Source organism: Macrobrachium nipponense, chromosome 12 (genome assembly GCF_015104395.2).
Source record: "Macrobrachium nipponense isolate FS-2020 chromosome 12, ASM1510439v2, whole genome shotgun sequence".
NCBI lineage: Eukaryota > Metazoa > Arthropoda > Malacostraca > Decapoda > Palaemonidae > Macrobrachium > Macrobrachium nipponense.
This window is the reverse complement of record NC_087205.1, coordinates 16,803,175-16,826,118: the sequence shown is the minus strand read 5'-3', so window position 1 is coordinate 16,826,118 and position 22,944 is coordinate 16,803,175. Positions and strand designations below refer to the sequence as shown.

At 37.4% G+C, this 22,944-nt stretch overlaps 1 protein-coding gene across 6 annotated transcripts in view; it reads left to right on the top strand.

Moving 5' to 3' along the window:
* The window catches only part of LOC135224369 (condensin-2 complex subunit H2-like), a 239,361-nt gene that overhangs the window by 200,354 nt on the left and 16,063 nt on the right, over positions 1-22,944 (top strand). For all 6 annotated transcript variants that reach the window (XM_064263318.1, XM_064263316.1, XM_064263317.1 and 3 more), the window contains exons 11-14: positions 3,253-3,428; positions 3,558-3,677; positions 9,870-9,983; positions 10,541-10,683. In XM_064263318.1, the coding sequence (XP_064119388.1) occupies positions 3,253-3,428; positions 3,558-3,677; positions 9,870-9,983; positions 10,541-10,683 (553 nt within the window). The remainder of the gene's footprint in view (positions 1-3,252; positions 3,429-3,557; positions 3,678-9,869; positions 9,984-10,540; positions 10,684-22,944) is intronic.

The window sequence follows — 22,944 nt, the reverse complement described above, 5'->3', positions numbered from 1 at the left end:
TGTGCTTATGTGTCCATCATTGTCCCTGTTTTTACTATACTTTTGCAGGAAATTTTCCCTCTTCTGGTTATATAAAAATTATAATTTGCTGTGAGCATGTTGGGGTGTGCAGGTGAGCTTTTAAAGGGCCTTCAGGCACTACCAGACTATAAGTCCTAATAGTTATAAGTTCATAATATAAGTTCATACTATTGTGTCGTCTTTGCCTGTATCCTGTGTATCTGTCGATGTTTATTGGATAAATTGTTTATCAGTCTTCTCTCCTTTGCCTTCTAGATTGTGTCATTTATTTCAGTGTTTTACTTTACTTTGATATATACGTATTATGTAGATCATTGGTAGGTATGGCATATAAGAAGCTATAGTAGCTGGACTTTAATGGCCATAATAGCTAGGTGGAAAAGCATGAAAAATTTAAATAATAAGTAGTCTTTATTCTTGCTTCTAGGAATTTTTTTTTTTTTTACATGTGCTAACTACTTTGAAGGGTAAATTGACTAAGAATCTTTGTAAGATGTCAAAATTTAATGGTCTGTTGTCACCTCAAATGCAAAGTAACGAAACAGCGGCAGTGAATTGGTGATCTTGAACACAGAAAACATCTTACATCAGCAGTTTGTAGGATTTTTGAGGGTTTGGGTGGGAGTGGAAGGGATGCAGAACCCCGGAGGTCATTCCGATGTGTTGTTGGGTGTAACCCTGAGGGAGGGAACCTCTGAGGTATGTCTTGTGTAAGGGAAAACACTTTGGGAGGAGACACATCTGATGAAGGCTTGCACTTCCTACTCCAAATGCTCTTTTCCTGAGGGGAAGGGAAAATGGTAGATGTAGTGCTTAGGAAGAATCCGCTGGGTCTTGGTCACTGTTTGTAAACTTGACTCTAGGCTTGAAGAATTAGCTGATCAGTGAACCAGTTTGTGTTTACATGAAGGGAACTTTGAGGCCATAGAAGAGTTGCAGGCACAATCTTCTGCAAGTTTGCAGTAGCAAATGAAAAGACAGAAATTCACCGCAAATTTATGAACTATTGGAAGGGAAGTGGCTACATAATAAAATAAGTGAAAAAATATCTAAGCTTACTAAACTTTGACTAAAATTCCCTAAAAATACACTCAGCAAGGGAGAATGTAAACAGGTTACAAGATGACCAATTACAGGTATTCTCCTACTTATGATGGGGTTATCGTAACTTGAATATAGCCTAGCCTGCACTAGGTAATCAGTACCATCTTTACATATAGGGTAGCCTAGTATACACTACACAGTGTACTTTATACATATATGGCATAGGAATTATTAATTTCAGCTAATTCCCTAGGTTCAATGCATATGGGCTTAAAATAATTCAGTACAAAAAGAAATTGAGTAACATTAACAAGTTAGCCTAGCGTATACTATGATGATGATACCATGGTATATCATATACAAATGAATACAGTAGCCTAGCCTACAGTATACTCTATACTAAATTTACGGTATAGTAATTTATTAATATAAACAAATTCTGGGGGTTCAACGCATTCCGACTTTGATATATCAGTAGAAAAAAAATTGGGCACGAAACGAGAATCAGATTCAGACCGACATCAGCATAAATGAGCGATGTGTGGCTGCTGATGGCTCCATATAATTATGAAATAAAAACATAACGAATATGCATCTTTTCTGTGAATATTTTAAAAAGTTATACGTTACTGTATCCAATACTATTGTATTCTCATATTATCCTATCATAAAATACTAACAAAGCTGTGAATGTTTTGGTTTGGAAATCAGCTGATGGTGAGTACGAGTTTATTTCAGAACGAATTGTCTTGCTTCTAGTTAGCATAAAAGAATATCTAGATACTTTACTTATATGAGACAAGGTCATTTTTCGTTATACGACGTGTTTTTAAGTCGAAATATGAATTGAATATGTCTTGTGAACTACATTATTTTTTCTGTTAACAGATTGTGTTGTGGGCATGTTTATTGTGTTAAAGAAATTCCATGACTCCTTTTGCTATTTTCACTTGATTTTATCTTAGTACGAGCTTTACTGTTACATTATTTATCTTGTATTGCCATGAAAACAACAGCAAAATGTGTTCTTTTGAGACCTAAAGTTTTGATTAAAATTATTCTCTCTCAATTTTATGTACAATTGTGTTTGATGGCATAAGTTTATGAGTTTTATCCTTGTTGCCAATGCACGATAATAATTATTAGCAGATCGAAAAGTTTTCTCAGTGTCAGCTACAACTTGGTTTAAATTTAACAGTATGTTTCCTTGATCTATAGCGAACAAAGTTATTACATAAAAATATAACAGTCCTCTTCTATATAACATTATTTATAACATAACTACGGTGATTGTTTATTATCATACGATGGTTAAATTACAAGCCAAATGGATGTTGTTATCCAATTTGGTTGTACTTAGCAAAACGTTTCTCGTTTGGTTGTTCATGGCTGTACACATTTACGCAACAAGTATAACATTAAAACAATAATCTCATCACTCTCTTTTGCTGTTTTTATTTAACTCATTTAATCTAGAAGGTGGGATAAAGTTAAGCTATTGTAATTTGGTCTCTCTTACTCCTTGATTGTATGCTGCTGCTTGCACCTGTTAGGCAAGCAAAATTTAAAAATATTTTCAAAATATTGTTGTATCAGTATTAATTCCTAACCCCATCATAAAATCGGATTATCATAAGACAATTTATTGTAACGTGAACACTACCTAAATATAATGAACACCCACCGAGCATAAATGAAATGATAACCTAGAGTTAAAATGAGCCATAAAGATCAAAAGGTAGAACCATGGTAAATAAGGGGAAGGAGAAAACATAGAACTGTAGGTAACCCCTCACTGTAGATGGCAAGTTGGAGCAATTTGGTTATGTTACGTTCAAAACACTCAGTGAGATGAAAAGGATTTTTTCTCAAATAAGAATTGAAAGTAGGGAGGAAATAAGTTGAAGTGGATGGCAAGTCAGGAAGAAACCATAGGGTATGAATGAAAATTAAAAGGCAGAGAGCAGTGCAGATGGGCCCATCCCAAGTCTGCATGAAACCTTTAGTATTTGGGATGCTGCAGATAGCACAATCTTAGTATTACTCTTATATGGGAATACAGTAAGTGCAATGGATTTTGATGTTTATAAACACTGTAACTAATTATAAACTAGATTTAAAGGTTTTGGTTTTAGGAGAATGAATATATAGACTTCTGTTTCTAATGAAGTCATATCTTCCTAACAGATGATGATGATGTACCCCAGCCTCCTTTGATGTTCCCCAATCCTCATGACACAACGAATGATCCAAATCCTTTAGAAACCAACAAAAGACTAACTGATAGCCAGTTTGATGAACCAGGGAGTGAATATGAGGCATTAGTACAGAAGTGGGTTTCAGAATATATTACTAATGCTCAGGTACGATTTTGGATCATTAATCTTTTCTAAGTATTGTTATCGTATAACATACTTTTTATGTATGCTGTTATTAAGCTATCATATATATTCTCAAAGATAGGGAGTCTTAAGTTTTGTTATTTTCTGCAGGATCATGTTAATTCATCAGATTTAACAAAAAGAGTAAATAAATGGAGAGAGGCTATTTTACCAAAATTGGAAGATGAAGAACGGAGACGAGAGTTTGATATCCACAGTTATGGATCTCAGGTAATATTATGCTGTCTGCTTGTCCTATTGTGTTTGAAGTTAATTAAAAATACTGTTCACAGTGCAGTTTAAATCCTAAATGTACAAGATACTGTCATGATTTGATAGTGAAATTTTTATTCAATGAATGAATAAGTGTTTGTGGATTTTTACTGAAAGAGCATTAGAGTATGGTAGGTACTGTATATTTTGTAGGGAAGATATATGATGTCTTCCACTGTTGTACAGTGACTGCAATTGCATTATAAAATTGAGAAACTAAATGTAAGGTCATGTCATTACCAGTGCCAGCCATAAGGAGTGTCACCGAGTGTTTGTCTAAAATTTTAAATTATTTTGTTAATATCTTGACAATATATAGTGGATCTTTTTTTTGTTATCAGAATGGTTTTTGTAGTTTGCTATTTCATAATAAAGGCTAACTAGAAGTTGAAGAGTGCTAGTAAGTTTAAAGTACTTAAATGCTATAGTTATCATGTGCACATGATAACTAGCATGGGTAAACTTCAAGAATGAAAAGCTTGATATGCTAAGACTATTTAGATCCTGTACACTAATTCTATAACAAATCTGCTTTGAATGTCTTCTCTTCATTGAAATTAACCAAAAACTACACTATGAAACCAAATTTAAGTTCTTGTTTCTTGGTTTGTAATGAATTTTTTGAGACTAAGATCACAACTTACCAGAAGGGAAAGGAAATACTGCAGAAAAAGTGAGATGACCTCTAAAGGGTCTTATGATGGGTAATTTCCTTCTGAACTATCATAACTAAAGTTTACAGAAGTATGTAACTAAATTTCATATTACCACTAGGAATCCTGATGAGATTATTTTCACTGGTCTTCTCCAAATCATTTTCAGTCAAATTGAAATTAATATTCTTTTGAATAGTACTTTCCAGTTTCCTTGATTTATTGTCAGTGGAACAATTTATGTCATGCAATATTTGTTCTGACAAGAATAGAAACATGTCTTTTATTTTGTGGATAAAACTTACACAAAGCTGGTCCAGTTCATTTTAACATGGTAACAGTCTGCATTTCTTTCTTTCTTTGGCTGCTTTACTACACTTCTACAATGGCTGATGCTGTTTTCTATAATGGAAGATGCTATTGAAATATTGTACCCTTGTGACTTTCTGTTGACAACTTGTGGCTTTTATTTTTGGGGTGAGGTTGGTGTCCTATCATCATAGGACATCTCTGTTGGCGACATGCACTCCATTAGCAGTGCCAGGATATCTAGTGTCTACAGTGTGAATTCCTTTGACAGTGCACAAGTTGACATTAGGGTACTTGGCACCAATGTGCATAGAGCATCTTATCACAGGACATCCCCTGGGGTTATCCTATCATCTCCCCTGCCTTCTTGGGGGAGACCCATGTAAGACCTCTTTGCCACACGATTAACAAAAAGCTAGAGGTCTTAACGTCCGGTGGTCCCAGATCCATTTGCTGAGGCGGAGGATGCCCTTCAGCATACTTGAGACTGATTATGTATGTTTAGTCAGTGTTATTTTGTTTTTATTTTCTGTATTGATGAAATGTAGGCAATGTTCAATGTATGGGAAACATGTGTTTGACTTTAGAAAATGTTTTGATGTATTTAAGTTGTGTTGTGACATCATAGAAGACAAGATGGTGGTGGTGTGGGGTAGAAAAGTAAACAATAACAGCGGGTAGAAGAGGATGCACGGAACTTGTGCAGTCTTAAGCTGGGAGTATACTGGGACCAAGGAACGTGAACAGTTATGTAGATTGCACATTTGTGGCATATAGAAAGATTAGATTAGGAAAATATTCAAAGGGACAAATTGAAGGTTTTTGCCATTCTGTTGTTCTGCCTGATCCGTCATGTCCTGAACAGAGTAATGGGTTCCAAGTATCTCAGAATGACTCTAGTAGCTCCTTTGTGGCTATCTTTTCTCTCAGCATCTCAGCAGTGTTGAGAGAGATTCCCCCTTAGCACAACCTTCTCTGCCAGTCTCTTGCAGAGAGGCACCACTAACCTGTAGGGTCCTTATCTCTTCACGTCTGGAGACTGTCCCAGTATCCCTTACGAGCAAGAGATCTTTTTTGCAGCGCAGCCACTCGGATGCCCGGCTACCTCAGGAGATCTTCGTCAGTTGTGTACAAAGGCAAATGGGCCATTTACTGTGATTGGTGTCATCAGTGGGGTTCCTTTGCAAGTGGAACTTCTGTTTAGTGGATAGTGATCTTCCTGATCTTTCTCAGAACAGAAACTTCTTTCTGTTTCTGCTGTCAAGGGCTACATGGCTGCTTTAGTATTAGTTATTTGTCTGAATGGTGTGGACATCACCTCATCCTGGGAATTCTGTATGTTGTTCAAGAGCTTTGAACAGTCTTGTTCATCTAGGAAACTCAAACTTTCTACATGGAACCTTACTCTGTTGTTGAATAGTCTCACTCAAGCTCCATTCGAGTCCCTGTGTCATTTGTCAGACAGAACTTACTTTGAAAAGTTTTCCTTCTGGCCTTGGCTTCCTTTAAAAGAGTTGGAGAGCTCCATGGTCTGGGTTATGATGTAAACACACCAAGGGGTGGTGGTCAGTAACTTTCGAATTTGTCCCGAACTTCGTGGCTAAGTCCCAAAATCCATAGGTTCACGATGACAGATTTGCCTCAATTTCTGTTTCTTCCTTTAAGGAATTTGTTAACAATGATCCTCAAGAGTTACTGCTTTTCCCTGTCAGAACACTACATTGTTATCTAAAAGGGACTCATCACGTAAGACCTAGGTGTCATAGAATTTTTGTTTGCACGAGCTGCGCCAAGAAAGAGGTGTCAAAGAATACCATTTCATTTAGCTACCTGAGGTGATTAAGCAAGCTTACTTATCATTAAGTTCTGTCACCAATACTGTTAAAGCAGAAGCACATGACATCAGCGGAATAGGCTCTTCCCTGGCATTTAAGAAGAACTTGTCTTCATTGGATTTTGAATTCGGGTTCCTGGCTTCAACAAACCAATTTCGCTTCCTTCTGCCAGAAGGATATTGCCCACAAGTCCTTGGACACTTTTTCCTTGGGTTCTGTGTTGGCTCCTCAACAAGTTGTGTAGCTCATCCAGTGCCCATGGCAGGAGAGTTTGTATCTTGCCTAAGATGATAGTGTGGAAGAGAGAATGAGTGGACTGGTCTGTTTTCTTCCCCTTTTTTCCTGTCTTCAATTCCTACTGGTCATTTGAAAAATATACACATCATATGCTGGAACTGGCGTGATGCAGGTGGGCATTGCTGTCATACTGTTACAAGACATTTTATGTTCCATACAACATACAAATTTGCTTTTGAGTAGCTTTTACTCTTCTCTTCAGCAAGGGGAGTGAGGAGTGGTGACAAACTCATTTCATGTGGCTGATATGGTTTGTTGCTTGATCTGTGTATGCAATGAATCAGGACATATTGACATTGTATTTAATTAAGGTTGCTGGCTGGCCAATATAGGGCGAAAAATGCAAAATCATGAAAAAATTCATGGAGCTCTGTATGGCAATGGAGAATACGTATACAAAATATTCTGTCAAAATTCCTCTTACCGTCATAGTTACAGGGTAATTAGTAAAAGTAACTCAATAAGCCAAAAACATTGTTCCGTACAAGAAAATGCTGTATTTCTTCTGTTATCGTAAATTTTGATCATTATTATCTAATAAATTGTGAGCAATGGCATCTGTAGAGATTCCATGAGTCACAAGATGGGAATACTGAGCTTTACACCCTTAAGTGCGAGCAGAAACATAAAAGAGTACATACTCGAGTTTCACCTCTGACATTCGCTTGCTTTTATGTCTGGTTTTCTTTGTTTCGGCAAGGTTTTCATCATGCCAAAGAGGAAAAGACAAGCAAAACATCTCGCTAACATACAGAAGAAGAAAATTCGCTCTTATAAGAGTTCAGAAGATCATAATATCGGAGATATTAGCGAAGTTAGTGAAGGAGAGGGATAGTGTTGGGTAAGAAGGAGCACCCCGTCTTTCCTGATGCAGGGCCTTAGGCTACAATCTTTGAGCAAAGGGATCTTCATTCTTGATTAACTTATGAGAAATAACATAGTTTTGGTTAACATTGACTTTGTAGAAATACAAAGAAAAACTTTGAACACCCTTATCTCACAACTATGCTTACTGACCTTCAAATTCTGTCTTCTCCCATAGTTTTAAAGCTATAGCATGGAAATTTGGTATATAACTTAGAAAGACATTATAGAACAATTAGATATAGCCCTTTTATTCCAAAAGAAGAAAATTATACAATGTTGTAATAAACATAAAGCTCACATTTTCAGTTAACAAAATATGGCTTCTCAAAATTTTGCCCTAGAAAAATGTTACTTTAAACTGTATCTGTGGTAAAAATAAATGCTACAAAATCTCATTATATCTGTGTAATAAACATAAAATTCATATTATTTATAACCAAAAATTTGGCATCTTGTGATAAACAAAATTCAATTTTTTTTTATGAACAAAAAGATTGAAAAGTATAATTTCTGTCAGTTTGCCTGAATGAGATGGTGTGTAACAGGTCCAGTTTATGATTATATGAATATGGTTGTCAAACACCATAGTAGCTGACAGGATAGAGCAAGTAAGGCAGAACAAGACTTGATTTGTACTGTGGGTACAACTGGGACAGGTATGACTCAAAACAGTAGAGTTGCAAAACTCGGAAAATTATTATAATAGCCCATAAATCATGTGCTGTTCTTTATAGCCTAATTTTATCTCTATAAAGTTATATCTATTCATAACTTGTCATGTTCAAGAATGCAAGGTCTAATTCCTGTTATTTAGCCTTAATAAGATGACGTGTAAAGGTCTAGCTTATAAAATCTTCATGTAAGCATATTGATCAATTCACAGCATTTTACCATCAATTCATATCAATTCACTGCATTTTACCATCAATTAATTTTAATTTTTTTTGGCATCAATTCCAATTTTAATTTGGTATCTTCCAATTATTTCAAAATTTCTTTTTCAATTCCAATTCAATTCAAATTCATGCAATTTTAGCATCAATTCGAATTCAATTCATAGTTGACCCCAACCCTGCTGGTAAGAGATCAAGTTCTTCACTATTAATATACAATGCCGCTATCTTGGAGGTTCTGATGGCCTCGGAGACTCGGGCAATTTTCAGCACTAACTCATTTTTGGTCATAAGTGTTGATGGTTTCTGACTCTTTTGCTCACTGCTGTTGACTGTGATTTCTCCTTTCTTGGAAGAGACTTCTGGAGCAACTTGTTCCATTCTTTTTACAACTTTTCATGGTTGATGCATCTTTGAATCCTTGTTATTGTACATGATCGTACCAGATGGCTCTCCTGGGTCATGGCAGCAGTTGTTGTGCGGAAGCTACTCTTGGATTCTATTTTCCTCATGACTACAATCCTGTTTGGTATTTCACTTCCTTGGGCTTCTTACATATTCCAACTGAATTTTTCATCCCAGTTGCTGGCATCGGCAGGGGACTTCAGTTGGCCCGGAGCTCTTGACTGAGGTAGTGTTCTCAAATATTGCCTCCTGTAATTTGTCACACTGGCTCTCTGACTCTTGCCTGTTTCCAGTTGAGTCCAGAGTTAGACTCACTGTATTTCTCCTAATTTGGTTCCATGGTTTCCTAGTTGTGCAAGGGGCTTGTCCAGGAGCAATGCCTTCAGGTTTTGGGGGGTCTCTCTTTCTCTGTTGTTTAGCATTAACTGGTGTTTTTCTGGACGCACTGGACTCGGATGCTTGGCATATGTACTATTCAGTGCTATATCTTTGCAGTAGCTATCGGGATTGCCAAGAACATAATTTTCTCTACTGTTAGCTGTTAACAATAATTGGACAGCTTAGTCTAGTCTTTATTTTCTCTTCAGAGGGTCGTCAGCTATGTTTCCAGCCTAAATGGTGAGTCAGGCTTATTTGTTTATGAGAAAATGTTAAAATGAGTGCCTTCCTCTTTAACCCACATTCTTCTGGAAGGGGATAGCCACAAAAGAATTTGTAGGAGGGTAACAGTGGACTGTAGACTGGGCATGCAAGGTTAAATCATTTCTTTTAGCTCACAAGATGGCAGCTAGACCCGTATTATATGATATAAGGCAAATAATGATTAATAGCATTGGTCAAAGATTTTTTTTTTAACCATCTGTTCATTTCAGATTTGTCTATTTTTTCCAGGTCCTAGGTTTTTTTCCAGAAAATGGAAGAAAACAAACAATTCCTTTTCAAAGTGTGGCCAAAAATCAAGAGGCACCAGAAGTTTCTAGACTTTTCCTTTCATGCCTTATGCTTGTAAGTACTCGTACTGTGTTTTATTGTTGTAAGTTATCCCTTACCTTAAATTTCTAGTAAATACATATTCAATAAATAGTTTGAATTGAATATCTTTAATTTTAGCTTTGGCAATTTTTTATTTAGTTTCTGCGGTGCACTGTAGGTATTACTTCAGGTTCTTTGCAGGGTGCCTTCAGCCCCTAGCTGCAACACCTTTCATTCCTTTTACTGTACCTCCTATCATATGCTATTTCTTCCATCTTAATTTCCACCTTCTCCTAACAATTGATTCATAGTGCAAGTTGGGTCCCAGTGCTTGGCCTTTGGCCTAGATTTTATATTCAGTTCTTTCTCTGTAATTCCTAGGATTAGGAGTTATGATATTCTGCACTAATGAAAATTATTATAGTAATACAGTATTAAGATTTGTGTAGAATCGGTGCATTTTATTCCAATACATATTCAACATTAATTTTTTAAAACTAGAATAATGGTTCCTTTTAATTATGTTTCATCATGTATTCTCTGATCAGTATATTTTGTGGTCTATGAATATGGTTTCTTGCTTTTTTCAGGCAAATACTTATAACGTTCAGTTAAACGATAGCATACCTGGTGACTTTGCCATGGACTGCTTAGAGCTAACTCTACTGTCTCGTGTCAGACATCATGAAGAACTCGAGGAATATGCAGCACCTTCACAGTCTTCCCCTACAAAGTATGTTTTCCATTAAAATTTTATCATGTATACACTGGAACCTTAATTGTTCATATACGAAACAAACCTGAAGTATTAACATTAGGATAAATACTCAGCGCCAGCTGGAAACCGGTAAAGTTTAAAATAATTGTGTACGCAAGGGACTATTGGCATCTGTGCTTGGTCACGAGACATGTGGGGCCACCCACATACCCCTCATTAACTCGTGACCCTGTTAGTTATTTTCTTACTGCCTTTAAGTGAGGACGTGCTTTGCTCCGTCCTTTTAAAGCCAGTTTAGTTTGCCCCCTGTTGTTTTCAATTTGTTGTTTGGAATTCCCGGGTATGTGAACAAGAAGCAGATAAACGCCCTGTTATTTTCTTCGACGGTTTCGACGTCGAAGTACTCATTGTGTAGTAAGTCGTAGGTGAAGAAACTCTTAAGGTACAGTTAATTCGTTACCTGTGCTTGGGAATATCGCATATTCATATGGATTGCCTGTAATCCAAAGCTTTGATGTATCTGGATGTGCTTTGGGAAGTAATTATGACTAATTGTGCTCCTTTCCCTGCGGAGAGAGGCGTGCATCGCCATCTTATTTTCGTTCCAGATACGTGGGTAGAGAGGATGCAGGTGTGCGGTCGGCATTAGGCTTATCAGAACCAACCCAAAAAAGAGTTGGTTTGATGTATAACGTTGTGTTGCCACCCAGGATCCCACGTGATGGATGTCCCTTTTATCCTGACATGCATTGGATGGCGGTCGGATGCATGGCCATCTGTAAAGAAGCAGATAGGGCAACAAGGCAGCCTCTAATGTCAGGTTGCTATAACTACGAGAATAACATTAACAGCCTTGCACTTCTGGTAGGGTGCTGGCTTCGCATTCGAGTTGCTCAGTGACGTCATAAACAGGGTGACTGCCATGACGTCTCTTCACAGCTGCGGCCTACACAAAGGCATGCTTCCATTTTCATTTCGAGGTACAAGAGTACTTTACAACTATGCTTTCGGATGGGAGGTTTTTAGTGCACATTGTTTTTTAGAGAAATTACAAGCGCTAGGAGATATAAGTCACATAATGGAAAAGAGACAAGTCTTTCCTCTGTATCCTTCCGCTTAGGCGTCAAGTTTAGGTGACTGGCTTTGATGCCAGTGCGTTCTCCTGCCAATCCTGGAAAAAAATAGGGACTTCGTAGCTGATCCTAGAGCCAAGAGGAGAAGTTTCTTCTCCATCTTCGAGCCAGGATCGTTACATCCCTATTATATGAAACCACAAGTAGTAGTTGTAATTGTCGAACAAGTGAATGATGGAAAGTTAGTCTAGTGTGGCTGCTGTGAAGAGTTGGAAAAGGCTAGAATCAGGGACTTAGTGACTGATCCTCGTGCCAAGAGGAGAAGAATAATTTCTTCTTCAACTTCGAGCCAGGACTGTCACATCCTTTTAAAGTAGAAATGCCACAGAAGGTTGGGTCTCTTGATCTTGGCTGCAAGAGTACCATAAACAGCCTCACGCTTCCATCAATGTGTTGATGTCATAGCCAAGACCGCTTGCAAATGGTGGTAGTCATGACGTCACAGCCTACTGATTCTCGATTTACTTCGCTGCCTCCGGAACCTAATACACTTTTTGACTCATTGGTACACACAGTAATGAAGAATAAACAGGATCTAGAGGTGAAAATGGCTAAGTAAGACAAAAAGAATTGGCGTAATTCGTCGTCTTCTTCGTCTTCTTCTCTAGATGGTGTCATAGTTAAGTTCGATGGCATCACTAAGTGTACCAGTCAAGCGGGATTTCGTGACTGATCCTCAGGATAAGAGAAGAGTAAATTCTTCTTCATCTTCGAACCAGGACTGTTCACAGCCCAATCAGCAAGGAAATCAAGAAGTCAGTGGTTTGTAAGCTCAAAGCAATCAGACGAAGCCATTTACAAGAGTCCGAACGAGCAAAAGCGTCGACTGTCGCTGGGCTAGCGGCCGACTTGGAGTTGCCAGTGGTGACTACAAAGAGTCTAAGAGAGACTACAATGTTGTGGCTCAACTTGATACATACGCCGATGCTTTAACAAACGTTTTCCATGGAGTCTAGATGTCAGAGTAATAAAATATGATAAAATTGCTCTCATATTTGTATATAGGATTGCAAACAAAATAATATTTTCAAGATCGAGCCATCAGCGGCCATTAAAGATCAAAGGTGCCGAGGCCGTATGGTTGGACGACCATGACGCATGCAAATAGACACCTCTCAAATACTACTGACTATTTGGGATTGAGCCATCAGTGGCCATTAAAGATCAAAGGTGCCATGGCCGTATGGTCGGAAGGCCATGACGTATGCAAATAGATACCTTCCCAGATCCTACTGACTATTCAAGATCGAGCCATCAGTGGCCATTAAAGATCAAGGTGCCGCGGCCGTATGGTCAGATGGCCATGACGCACCCTTACGTTTGTCAGAGGGAAGGAGTGAGTTAACATCTCCTGTGGCTGAACACAGTGCCTTAGAACCGGAGGGAAGAGAAAACCAAGAGTTTCTGGCTTTGTATGAGGTGGTGATTGATTTGATTAGTCAATTCAATAACCTTTCGGGGAGCACGGAGACACCTGCCAGCATGCTTCCCCTGGTGATTGACATGGTGTTTGGTTTGAAAAAGGATACGAAAGTGTATGAATTACCTTGTTCTAGTCATGTAGAGTCCATTTTACAACACATAAAATGCACGGATTGATAGAAGGATATGGATACCTCTTAGTAATCGTATGCAGCCTGAATGGTGGGAAGTAGCATGCTTTGGGTTGACTCCAGAAAACTTCAAACCTTTACAGGTAAGGAGAATTCCCATGTTTTATATACTTGTTGGTATAAGCTGGTTGCTTCCTTTAAGAATATTTACCAAACGCTTCGACTCTTACACAAGTAGTTAAAGTTAATCGAAAGCTTGGTTCCTTCGAAAGTACTGTAGAACCATTCTTCTTAATGAAATCGAATGGGAACTTAGTCAAAAGAAAGAGGTGAATGTCATTCTTTCGTCACTTAAGGTAGCCAAGCCTAAGTAGGGCACTTGTAACCTAAGATGCTTAGCTTAGACTGTCCGAACTAACTGGTTGGGTATGCATGTGCTGGCTTGGACCAACTAATGGTTGCGGTTTGGCTTTCGAACCTGCATTTACTATCTTAGATTAGTCTGAGTGATACAATTCTTAGCTTAGCCGGGTCTGCTTAGCCTAACTCATAGGTTAGGTGGTTCCAACATGCATGTCAACTTAGCTTAACAGTGGGTTGATAATTTAACATGATCTGGTTGCTTGAACATGCCCGTACTATCTTAGGTTGGGCGAATTAGTGAGGTTATAAGTATAGCCGAGCATAGACTAGTGCCTAGGCTACCCATTCGAAAGACTTTTACCACCTCAGCCTAGAAGATTGTGGTTGTAGCCTAGCATGGATAGCACAAACTTTCTTGAACGGCTTTACCCTAACTTAAGTCATTTAGTTTCTAGATTAAGCCAGTCTATACTAGCCTAGCCTAGTTAAGTGTACATGACAGTACAGCATTTGCTTGTAGAGTGCCCAAATTGGACCCAGCAAAGATCTATTTATCTGCGGAGTTCGGAAATGAAAAATATTCTTGCGGAAAGCAGGGATTTTTCAATTAATAAAATCATAAATTTTTTAAATAAGACGGGTTTCTCAAATAAAGTCTAATTTTTTTTTTTTTTTTTTTTTTTTTTTTTTTTTTTTTTTTTTTTTTTTTTTTTTTTTTTTTTTTTTTTTTTTTTTTTCTCAGGATTGATCCCTGAGAACCAGCCCGAGAAGAGTCTACTTGAGACTCAGAGGTCTGGAAAAACTAACACCTATTAATAATAATAACATCTCGGATGGACTTAACCTACCCTAAGTGATGGAGGAGTTAGCCTAGCCTAATTGGAAGTGTTAACATAGCCTAACCTAACCAAACCAGGGTCCTAGCCTAATTGGAAGAGTTAACATAGCCTAACCTAACCAAACCAGGGTCCTAGCCTAATTGGAAGGGTTAATATAGCCTAACCTAACCAAGCCAGGGTCAACCTGGTCTTGCTAACTTAAAATAAGTTAGTCAATTCTTAATTGACTATACCTACTTAGACTAGTCCAAGTGGTTGTTGGCTAGGTTAACCTGGAATTTGCAAATGGGCCTCTTCCATACTAGTCTAGTTACTATATTGAAGTCATGAACCTAACATAGAAGGTTCGAGCTTCAGTTAGTTAGAGCAAGGCATTAGTACCTCATCATATCTGGAAGGGAAAAGTGGTAGAGCAAGGCATTAGTACCTCATCATATCTGGAAGGGAAAAGTGGGGAGTTTCCCATTCTTTAAGAGTGAGGTAGGATGAAGTGACGTTGGGTACAATTCTGGGCTAGGTTACTCGAGAATAGCACCATGATGGTTTCTGGCAATATAGGATTTCCCTTTGGAGGGTAGCATATTGAACATACGCCCGTATATTGTAACAGGTCACCGCATAAGGTGTTTCGTGGTTGGGATCTTAGTTTTTACAAAAACACTGAGCTGTTTAATAGCTCTCCTAGAGCTGAGGGCTGGCCTGAAGGATTGGATATTTTTTACATGGCTAGGAACCAATTGGTTACCTTGCAACGGGACCTGCAGCTTATTGTGGGATCCGAACCGCACTATATTGATAAATTATTTTCTATCACCAGAAATAAGTTCTCTGATTCCGGGTTGGCCGAGATGGGAGTAGGACCTCGGACCACCGGTTTGGCAGATGAGTGCACAAACCACTCACTCGTCCAGAGAGGAACTCATACAATGGAAAAACCATGTAATAGCTGTCTCAGGTGTTTCACCCTTCGAGGAGCCTGAGGATTCCATTTGCGATGCTGGGAACATCCTGGAGGTTACGCAAACTCTAGGTTCTACCTGTTCCGCCACGTCCCGGATGGAAGGATGGGTTCCAGTAATTAAGGAGGACCCAGGATGAGTGACTGATAAAGTTTTTCTTAGCACAATCATTGTTACCAGGTTCGTGTGGAGAAGAGGCACCACTGATAGGTAGAATTAATATCTCAAGGTCTGGAGGTTGACCAGTATCCCCTTTCGAACTACTAGTTCTCAGTTTTTGGGTGTAGAGTGTCACCTTGGATGTAACACGACTTCAAAGGTTATTAGCTCACAGATACAGAATGACACTTTGGCCGTGACTTTCTGTATAGTGGACGTTTTTGTCCATTAAAGGCATTCGGTCAGTAGACAATGATCTGGCGGAGAGATTGTCAGAAAAGAGGGAAGAATCTCTGTAATTACATGTTTACATGCATGGTGATATACATTGGACTGGTGATTGGGCATGTGAATATCGCTTCACACTGACTAATCTTCAGATGAATCAGGAGCAGTGAACTGGATGGGGCACATAAGAACTCCGATCTGATAAGTGAAAACATACTCTGTATCAGAGTAGCCTTGACGGACTACCACCAGGCACATACATCAGTCACGTTACAGGAAATTGACCGTGGATGGGGGGTCTTCCTCTGACCTTGGTAGAGTGGGAGTACTCAATAACCAGGTTTAACGTAGGCTCAAAAGTAGTCTGGAACATCAGTTCCAATTGGCCCCGGAATCCGGGATAATGAGTCAGTGCAGCACAGGTCATGATGACATGCATTTCTTAGTCATGCTCAGTACGGTGTGAGTATGTGTGAAGGACCTTCAGCAGGGCCGGCTTTGACTTGTCAAAGTACTCTGTGGTTATAGAAAGAACTACGTCGCCTAGAACATTAAGGTGGTAGACGTAAAGGAACAGGCCAAACAGAGGCAATCGGTCAAGCCTACTCCTTGTTTGTCAAGTTGTACCAATGAGGTTATACAGAAGAGAAGGTCATCAGAGGAATATGGGCCTCCTGGCATTTAAGAACATATCTGTTAAAATGATCGTGACGGTATCGAAGCTCAAAATTGAGCAATTTTAAGGAGGTGTCTTGTCTGTTCATTGAAATTTGAGAGTGGGTTCTTTGTTTTGGAAACCACTTTCAATTTCCTGTATCTCCAGTACCCCTGGCGGGTCAGTTGGTATCTTGTCTAAGATGATGGTATGATTGTGAAATGGGGGAGTTAACTGGCCTCTTTCCTTTTCAAATTTCTGTCTCCTTTACTTAGGGCAGTAAGAAGATAGTACCATCATAAGCTGGAACGGACAAGGTACAGGTGAGTGAAGTGGCCATACTGTTAGGGTTAGTATCAGTAAGGTACCTATCAGTAGCAGGACATTCCTCTCTTTAGCAAGGGGGAGAGGAATGATAACAAACCTACATGAGTGGATGAATTGGTTTGTTAGGGGGACAGATCTTCTTATCTTCCTCGGACGCAATGAACTATGACATTGTGTAAAACCCCAGAAGTCTGACTCTATGATATTCATATACGTATATCTTAGATTCGGAAATACTGGTCAGTTGTTTCGTAGAATTCTGGTATTCAGAAAACTTATCAAAGGTGGCAAACTCCCAGTTGGTTAATAGTACTTACCTCCCACCAAGAGTAAGTCTATCCTAATGTTAAGACCGAAGGTTTGTTTCGTATATGATTAACCCTTAAAAGCCTATTGGACTTATTTTACGTCGAGATAAATTGTCTTTTGGGTGCTGACTGGACGTAATTTACGTCGACATACAAAAGTTTTTTTTAAAATTCGCGGAAAAATACTTACAGGCCTACCAGCCGAAAACTTTTGAATCACGCGCCTTGGGGGATGCTGGGAGTTCACGGATCAAATTGTCGTTTTGTTTATAATTGTTACGCAGGCGCGCAAGGGCGAATTCTTTCTTATCGCACTAAAATGTATCAGTGACATATCTCAGAAATTATTTCGTCACTTTGACATAACTTTTGCACCATTTTTAATTAGCTGTTACATGGAGTATTATATATGAAAATGTGTGCAATTTCACGTAGAATACAAAAAAAAATACTCATGATTGTAGCTTTTATCTGTTTTGAAATATTTTCATGTAAATAACGATAAGTGCCAAAATTTCAACCATCGGTCAACTTTGACGCTACCGAAATGGTCGAAAAACGCAATTGTAAGCAAAAACACTTATATTCTAGTAATATTCAATCATTTACCTTAAATTTGCAACATATTGGAAGTCTCTAGCACAATATTTCGATTTATGGTGAATTTATGAAAAAAACTTTTGTTACGTCCGTGCGGTAACTCTTCAGAAAAAATCATACGTGCGATTGTCATAATGTTTGCACCATTTTTAATTAGCCGTTACATAAAGTTTTCTATATGGAAATGTGCGCAATTTTATGCACAATACAACTAAAAACAACCCATGTTTGTAGCTTGTATCAGTTTTGAAATATTTTCATATAAATAATAAGTGCAAAAATTTCAACCTTTGGTCAACTTTGACTCTACCGAAATGGTCGAAAAATGCAATTGTAAGCTTAAACTCTTATATTCTAGTAATATTAAATCATTTACCTTCGTTTTGCAACAAATTGGAAGTTTCTAGCACAATAGTTCGATTTATGGTGAATTTATGAAAAAAAAAAAAAAATTCCTTATGTCCGCGCGGTAACACTTCTGAAAAAATCATATGTGCGATTGTCGTAATGTTTGTACCATTTTCAATTAGCTGTTACATAAAGTTTTATATATGAAAATGTGTGCAATTTCATGTAGAATACAACTAAAAATAATTGAAGGTTGTAGCTTTTCTCATTTTCGAAATATTTGCATATAAATCTCGATAAATAGAATAAAAACCACGTTCGGTCAACTTTGACTCTACCAAAATGGTAAAAAAATGCAATTGTAAGCTGAAACTCTTACAGTCAAGTAATATTCAGTCGTTTATCTTTATTTTGAAACAAATTTGAAGTCTCTAGCACAATATTTAGATTTATGGTGAATAAAAAAAAAACTTTCCTTCCCTCCACGTCCGGATTTTCCGCCGCAAATCTCCGAAATGCATACGTCGCATTCTCGGAACATTAGCTCCGTTTCATATTAGGCGTTTCATAGAGTTTTATATATGAAAATGTGTTCAATTTCATGTAGAATACAACAAAAAATAATTGAAGGTTGTAGCTTTTCTCATTTTCGAAATATTTGTCAACTTAACTCGTCCGAAATGGTTGAAAACTGCAATTGTAAGCTAAAACTCTTACAGTATAGTAATATTCAATCATTTATCTTCATTTTGAAACAAATTGGAAGTCTCTAGAACAATATTTAGATTTATGGTGAATTTTTGAAGAAAAAAAGAAATTTTATGTCCGCGCGTTACGAATTCATGCATCATTTTGTGATGATATTTTCTCTGTCTTGCTTTGATCGCTTTACAATGTGTTATATACCAAAATGATCGCAATTTAGTGTACAATACAACGAAAAAAATGAACTTTAGCTTTAACCGTTTTGCTCACAGCACGATTTGAATACAATTATATAAGAAATTTTGTTTTCGCGCTATCATATTTCGCATTATTTATATATGATAATGATAATTTTTTCATTTCTGATGGTTGCATACTAAACTTCAGGCAATGACAAAAAAAGGAGCCAAAAATGAACTCTTAATCTTGAAAACTAATTGTGTTGTGATTTTTTGAAGAAGAAAAATTTTCCGGTTCCGCGCTCACTCTGAGGCCACCCAGGCGTACGGGAGGCTTAGGACTTTAAGGGCTAAATGACAAATTTTTAACTAATTTGTATTTTTCATAACTTACAAACCTGAGGTCTTAACCCTTAAACGCCGAAGGGGTATATTAAAAATCGTCTTCCGTGTGGCGGAGGGTCTTGGAGTGAGCGCGGAAGCGGAATTTTTTTTTTTTTTTTTTTTTTTTTTTTTTTTTTTTTTCAAAAAATCACAGCGTGCTTAGTTTTCAAGATTAAGAGTTCATTTTTGGCTCCTTTTTTTTTCTTATTGCCTGAAGTTTAGTATGCAACCATCAGAAATGAAAAAAATTATCATTATCATATATAAATAATGCGATATATGATAGCGCGAAAACAAAATTTCATATATAATTGTATTCAAATCGCGCTATGCAAAAAACGGTTAAAGGTAACAAGTTAATTTTTTTTTCGTTGTAATGTACACTGAATTGCGATCATTTTGGTATATAACTCATTGTAAAACAATAAAAGCAACACAGAGAAAATATTATCACAAAATGATGCATGAATTCGTAGCGCTCGTACGTAAACAAATATTTTTTTCAAAAATTCACCATAAATCTAAATATTGTCTTAGAGACTTCCAATTTGTTACAAAATGAAGAAAAATGATTGAATATTACTATACTGTAAGAGTATTAGCTTACAATTGCAGTTTTCGACCATATCTGACGCGGTAAATTTGACCAAATGTCGAATTTTTATATATATATTTTTTTATATGCAATTATTTCGGAAATTAGAAAAGCTACAACCTTCAAATATTTTTCGTTTTATTCTACATGAAATTGCGCACATTTTCATATAAACTCTATGAAATGCCTAATATGAAATGGAGCAAATATTCCGAGAATGCGACGTACGTATTTCGGAGATTTGCGGCGGAGAATCCGCGCGTGGAGGGAAGGAAAGTTTTTTTTAAATTCACCATAAATCTAAATATTGTGCTAGAGACTTCGAATTTGTTTCAAGATGAAGATAAATGACTGAATATTACTAGACTGTAAGAGTTTTAGCTTACAATTGTGTTTTTTGACCCTTTCGGTAGAGTCAAATTTGACCGAACGTGGTTATTTTTCTATTTATCGGGATTTATATGCAAATATTTCAAAAATGAGAAAAGCTACAACCTTCAATTATTTTTTGTTGTATTTTACATAAAATTGCGCACATTTTCATTTATACAATTTTATGTAACAGCTAATTTAAAATGGTGCAAACATTACCACAATCGCACGTTATGATTTTTTCGGAAGAGTTACCGCGCGGACGTAAAGAAAATGTTATTTTTTTCATAAATTCACCATAAATCGAAATATTGTGCTAGAGACTTCCAATTTGTTGCACAATGAAGGTAAATTATTGAATATTACTATAATATAATAGTTTTAGCTTACAATTGTGTTTTTTTACCATTTTGGTAGAGTCAAAGTTGACCCATGGTTGAAAATTTGTCATTTATTTTTTATATGAAAATATTTCAAAACTGATAAAAGCTACAACCATGGGTTGTTTTTAGTTGTATTGTGCATGAAATTGCGCACATTTCCATATATAAAACTTTATGTAACGGCTAATTTTAAAATGATGCGAACATTACCACAATCGCACGTATGATTTTTTTCGGAAGAGTTACAGCGTGGACGTAAGGAAAAACTTTTTTCATAAATTCACCATAAATTGAAATATTGTGCTAGAGACTTCCAATTTGTTGCAAAATGAAGGTAAAGGATTGAATATTACTAAAATATAAGAAATTTAGCTTACAATTGCGTTTTTCAACCATTTCGATAGTCAAAGTTGACCGAAGGTTGAAATTTTGGCACTTATCGTTATTTATATAAAAATATCTCAAAACTGATAAAAGCTACAATCATGAGTATTTTATTGTTGTATTCTATATAAAAATGTGCACATTTTCATATATAATACTCCATGTAACAGCTAATTTAAAATGGTACAAAAATTATGTCAAAGTGATGAAATAATTTCCGAGATGTGTCACCGATACTTTTTAGTGCAGCAAGAAAGAAATTCGCGCTTGCGCGCCTGCGTAACGATTGTAAACAAAACAACACCTTGATCCGTGAACTCCCAGCATCCCCCAAGGCACGTGATTCAAGAGTTTTTGGATGGTAGGCCGCTACAAGTATTTTTCCGCGAATTTTTTAAAAAAACTTTTGTATGTCGACGTAAAATACGTCCACTCGGCGTTTAAGGGTTAACATACAAAGGCCCACCTCCAATCACCCCTCTATCAACTAACCTGGGTTGGAAGAATAACTGACGGGGTCACGAGTTAATGAGGGGTATGTGGGTGGCCCCTCATGTCTCATGACCAAGCACAGATGCCAATAGTCCCTTGCGTACATAATTATTTTAACACCTCAGGTTTGTAAGTTATGAAAAATACAAATTAGTTACAAATTTGTCATATTTGAAATGAATTGACCAGCCATTGGGTTTTAAAAATTTTTATTCAATAGGTTTTAAAAAATTTTATTCAATAATGAATTCCACATAAATGTAATATCCAAGGGCTTTGAATTTGGTATTTAATGAAATATCTACAGAACAACACTTACAATCATACATATTGATGAATTCAGGTAATTGCAGTGGCAGGATCAAAAGCAAGCAAATCTCCCCACACTTCTTTAGTTGTACCGATGATCGAACTTTCCCTCTGCCACACTTTCTTCTTCACGTTACTAAATACACGCAGGACAAATTGGCTTACCGAAACACACAAACAAAACTCACATTCATGTATTCACCTCAGACTAGATACTCAGAGCAAGCGCTGTGTCGTCCGCTGGATATAGCCTAGTCATTGTGACACTTGAGCACTACGACCATACAACAACTCATCAACCCAACAAATCACTGCGCAGACGAACACCAACAACCCCAAAACAACAACCTTATAAGTCCACATCCAACCAAAACGCCAAGAAATCACAATAGCTCACCAACAACAACACTCCACTACTCACAAGGTCAACAACCTTCCAACTATACAAGCATGACAACCTTCAAGCACCAGCACAACAACCTTCCAACACACAATACCAATAATAACCCAAAAAACAACTCCAGGAAACCACAATACAACTGAGCATCAATACCATGTTCCAAAAAGACTGTTGCTGACTCTCGACCATCACAGAATAAACTTACTCCTTACGACTCTCCGTAACCGACTACACAGACACGTTTGCCTGCCATCAAACCACTCCTTATTTTCCACCCACCAATTACAATCTTTCTCTCGCTCTCGATCGCTCACTCACTCACTCACCCTCTTCGGAAAAACGCATATGCACTTACACACTATCATACGGCACCACCAAACATGAAACACGACGCATCAACCACACGAAAACACTCAAACTCTCAACCCAACGATGCTCACACACACACACACACACACACACACACACACACACACACACACACACACACACACTTACCCCTCAAAGACGTTGTCAAATGTAACTACCATCATCACTCCTCCATATCATCTACAAATCTATATCATTTATCATTAACAAGTCCTTCAACATCATCTGTGTA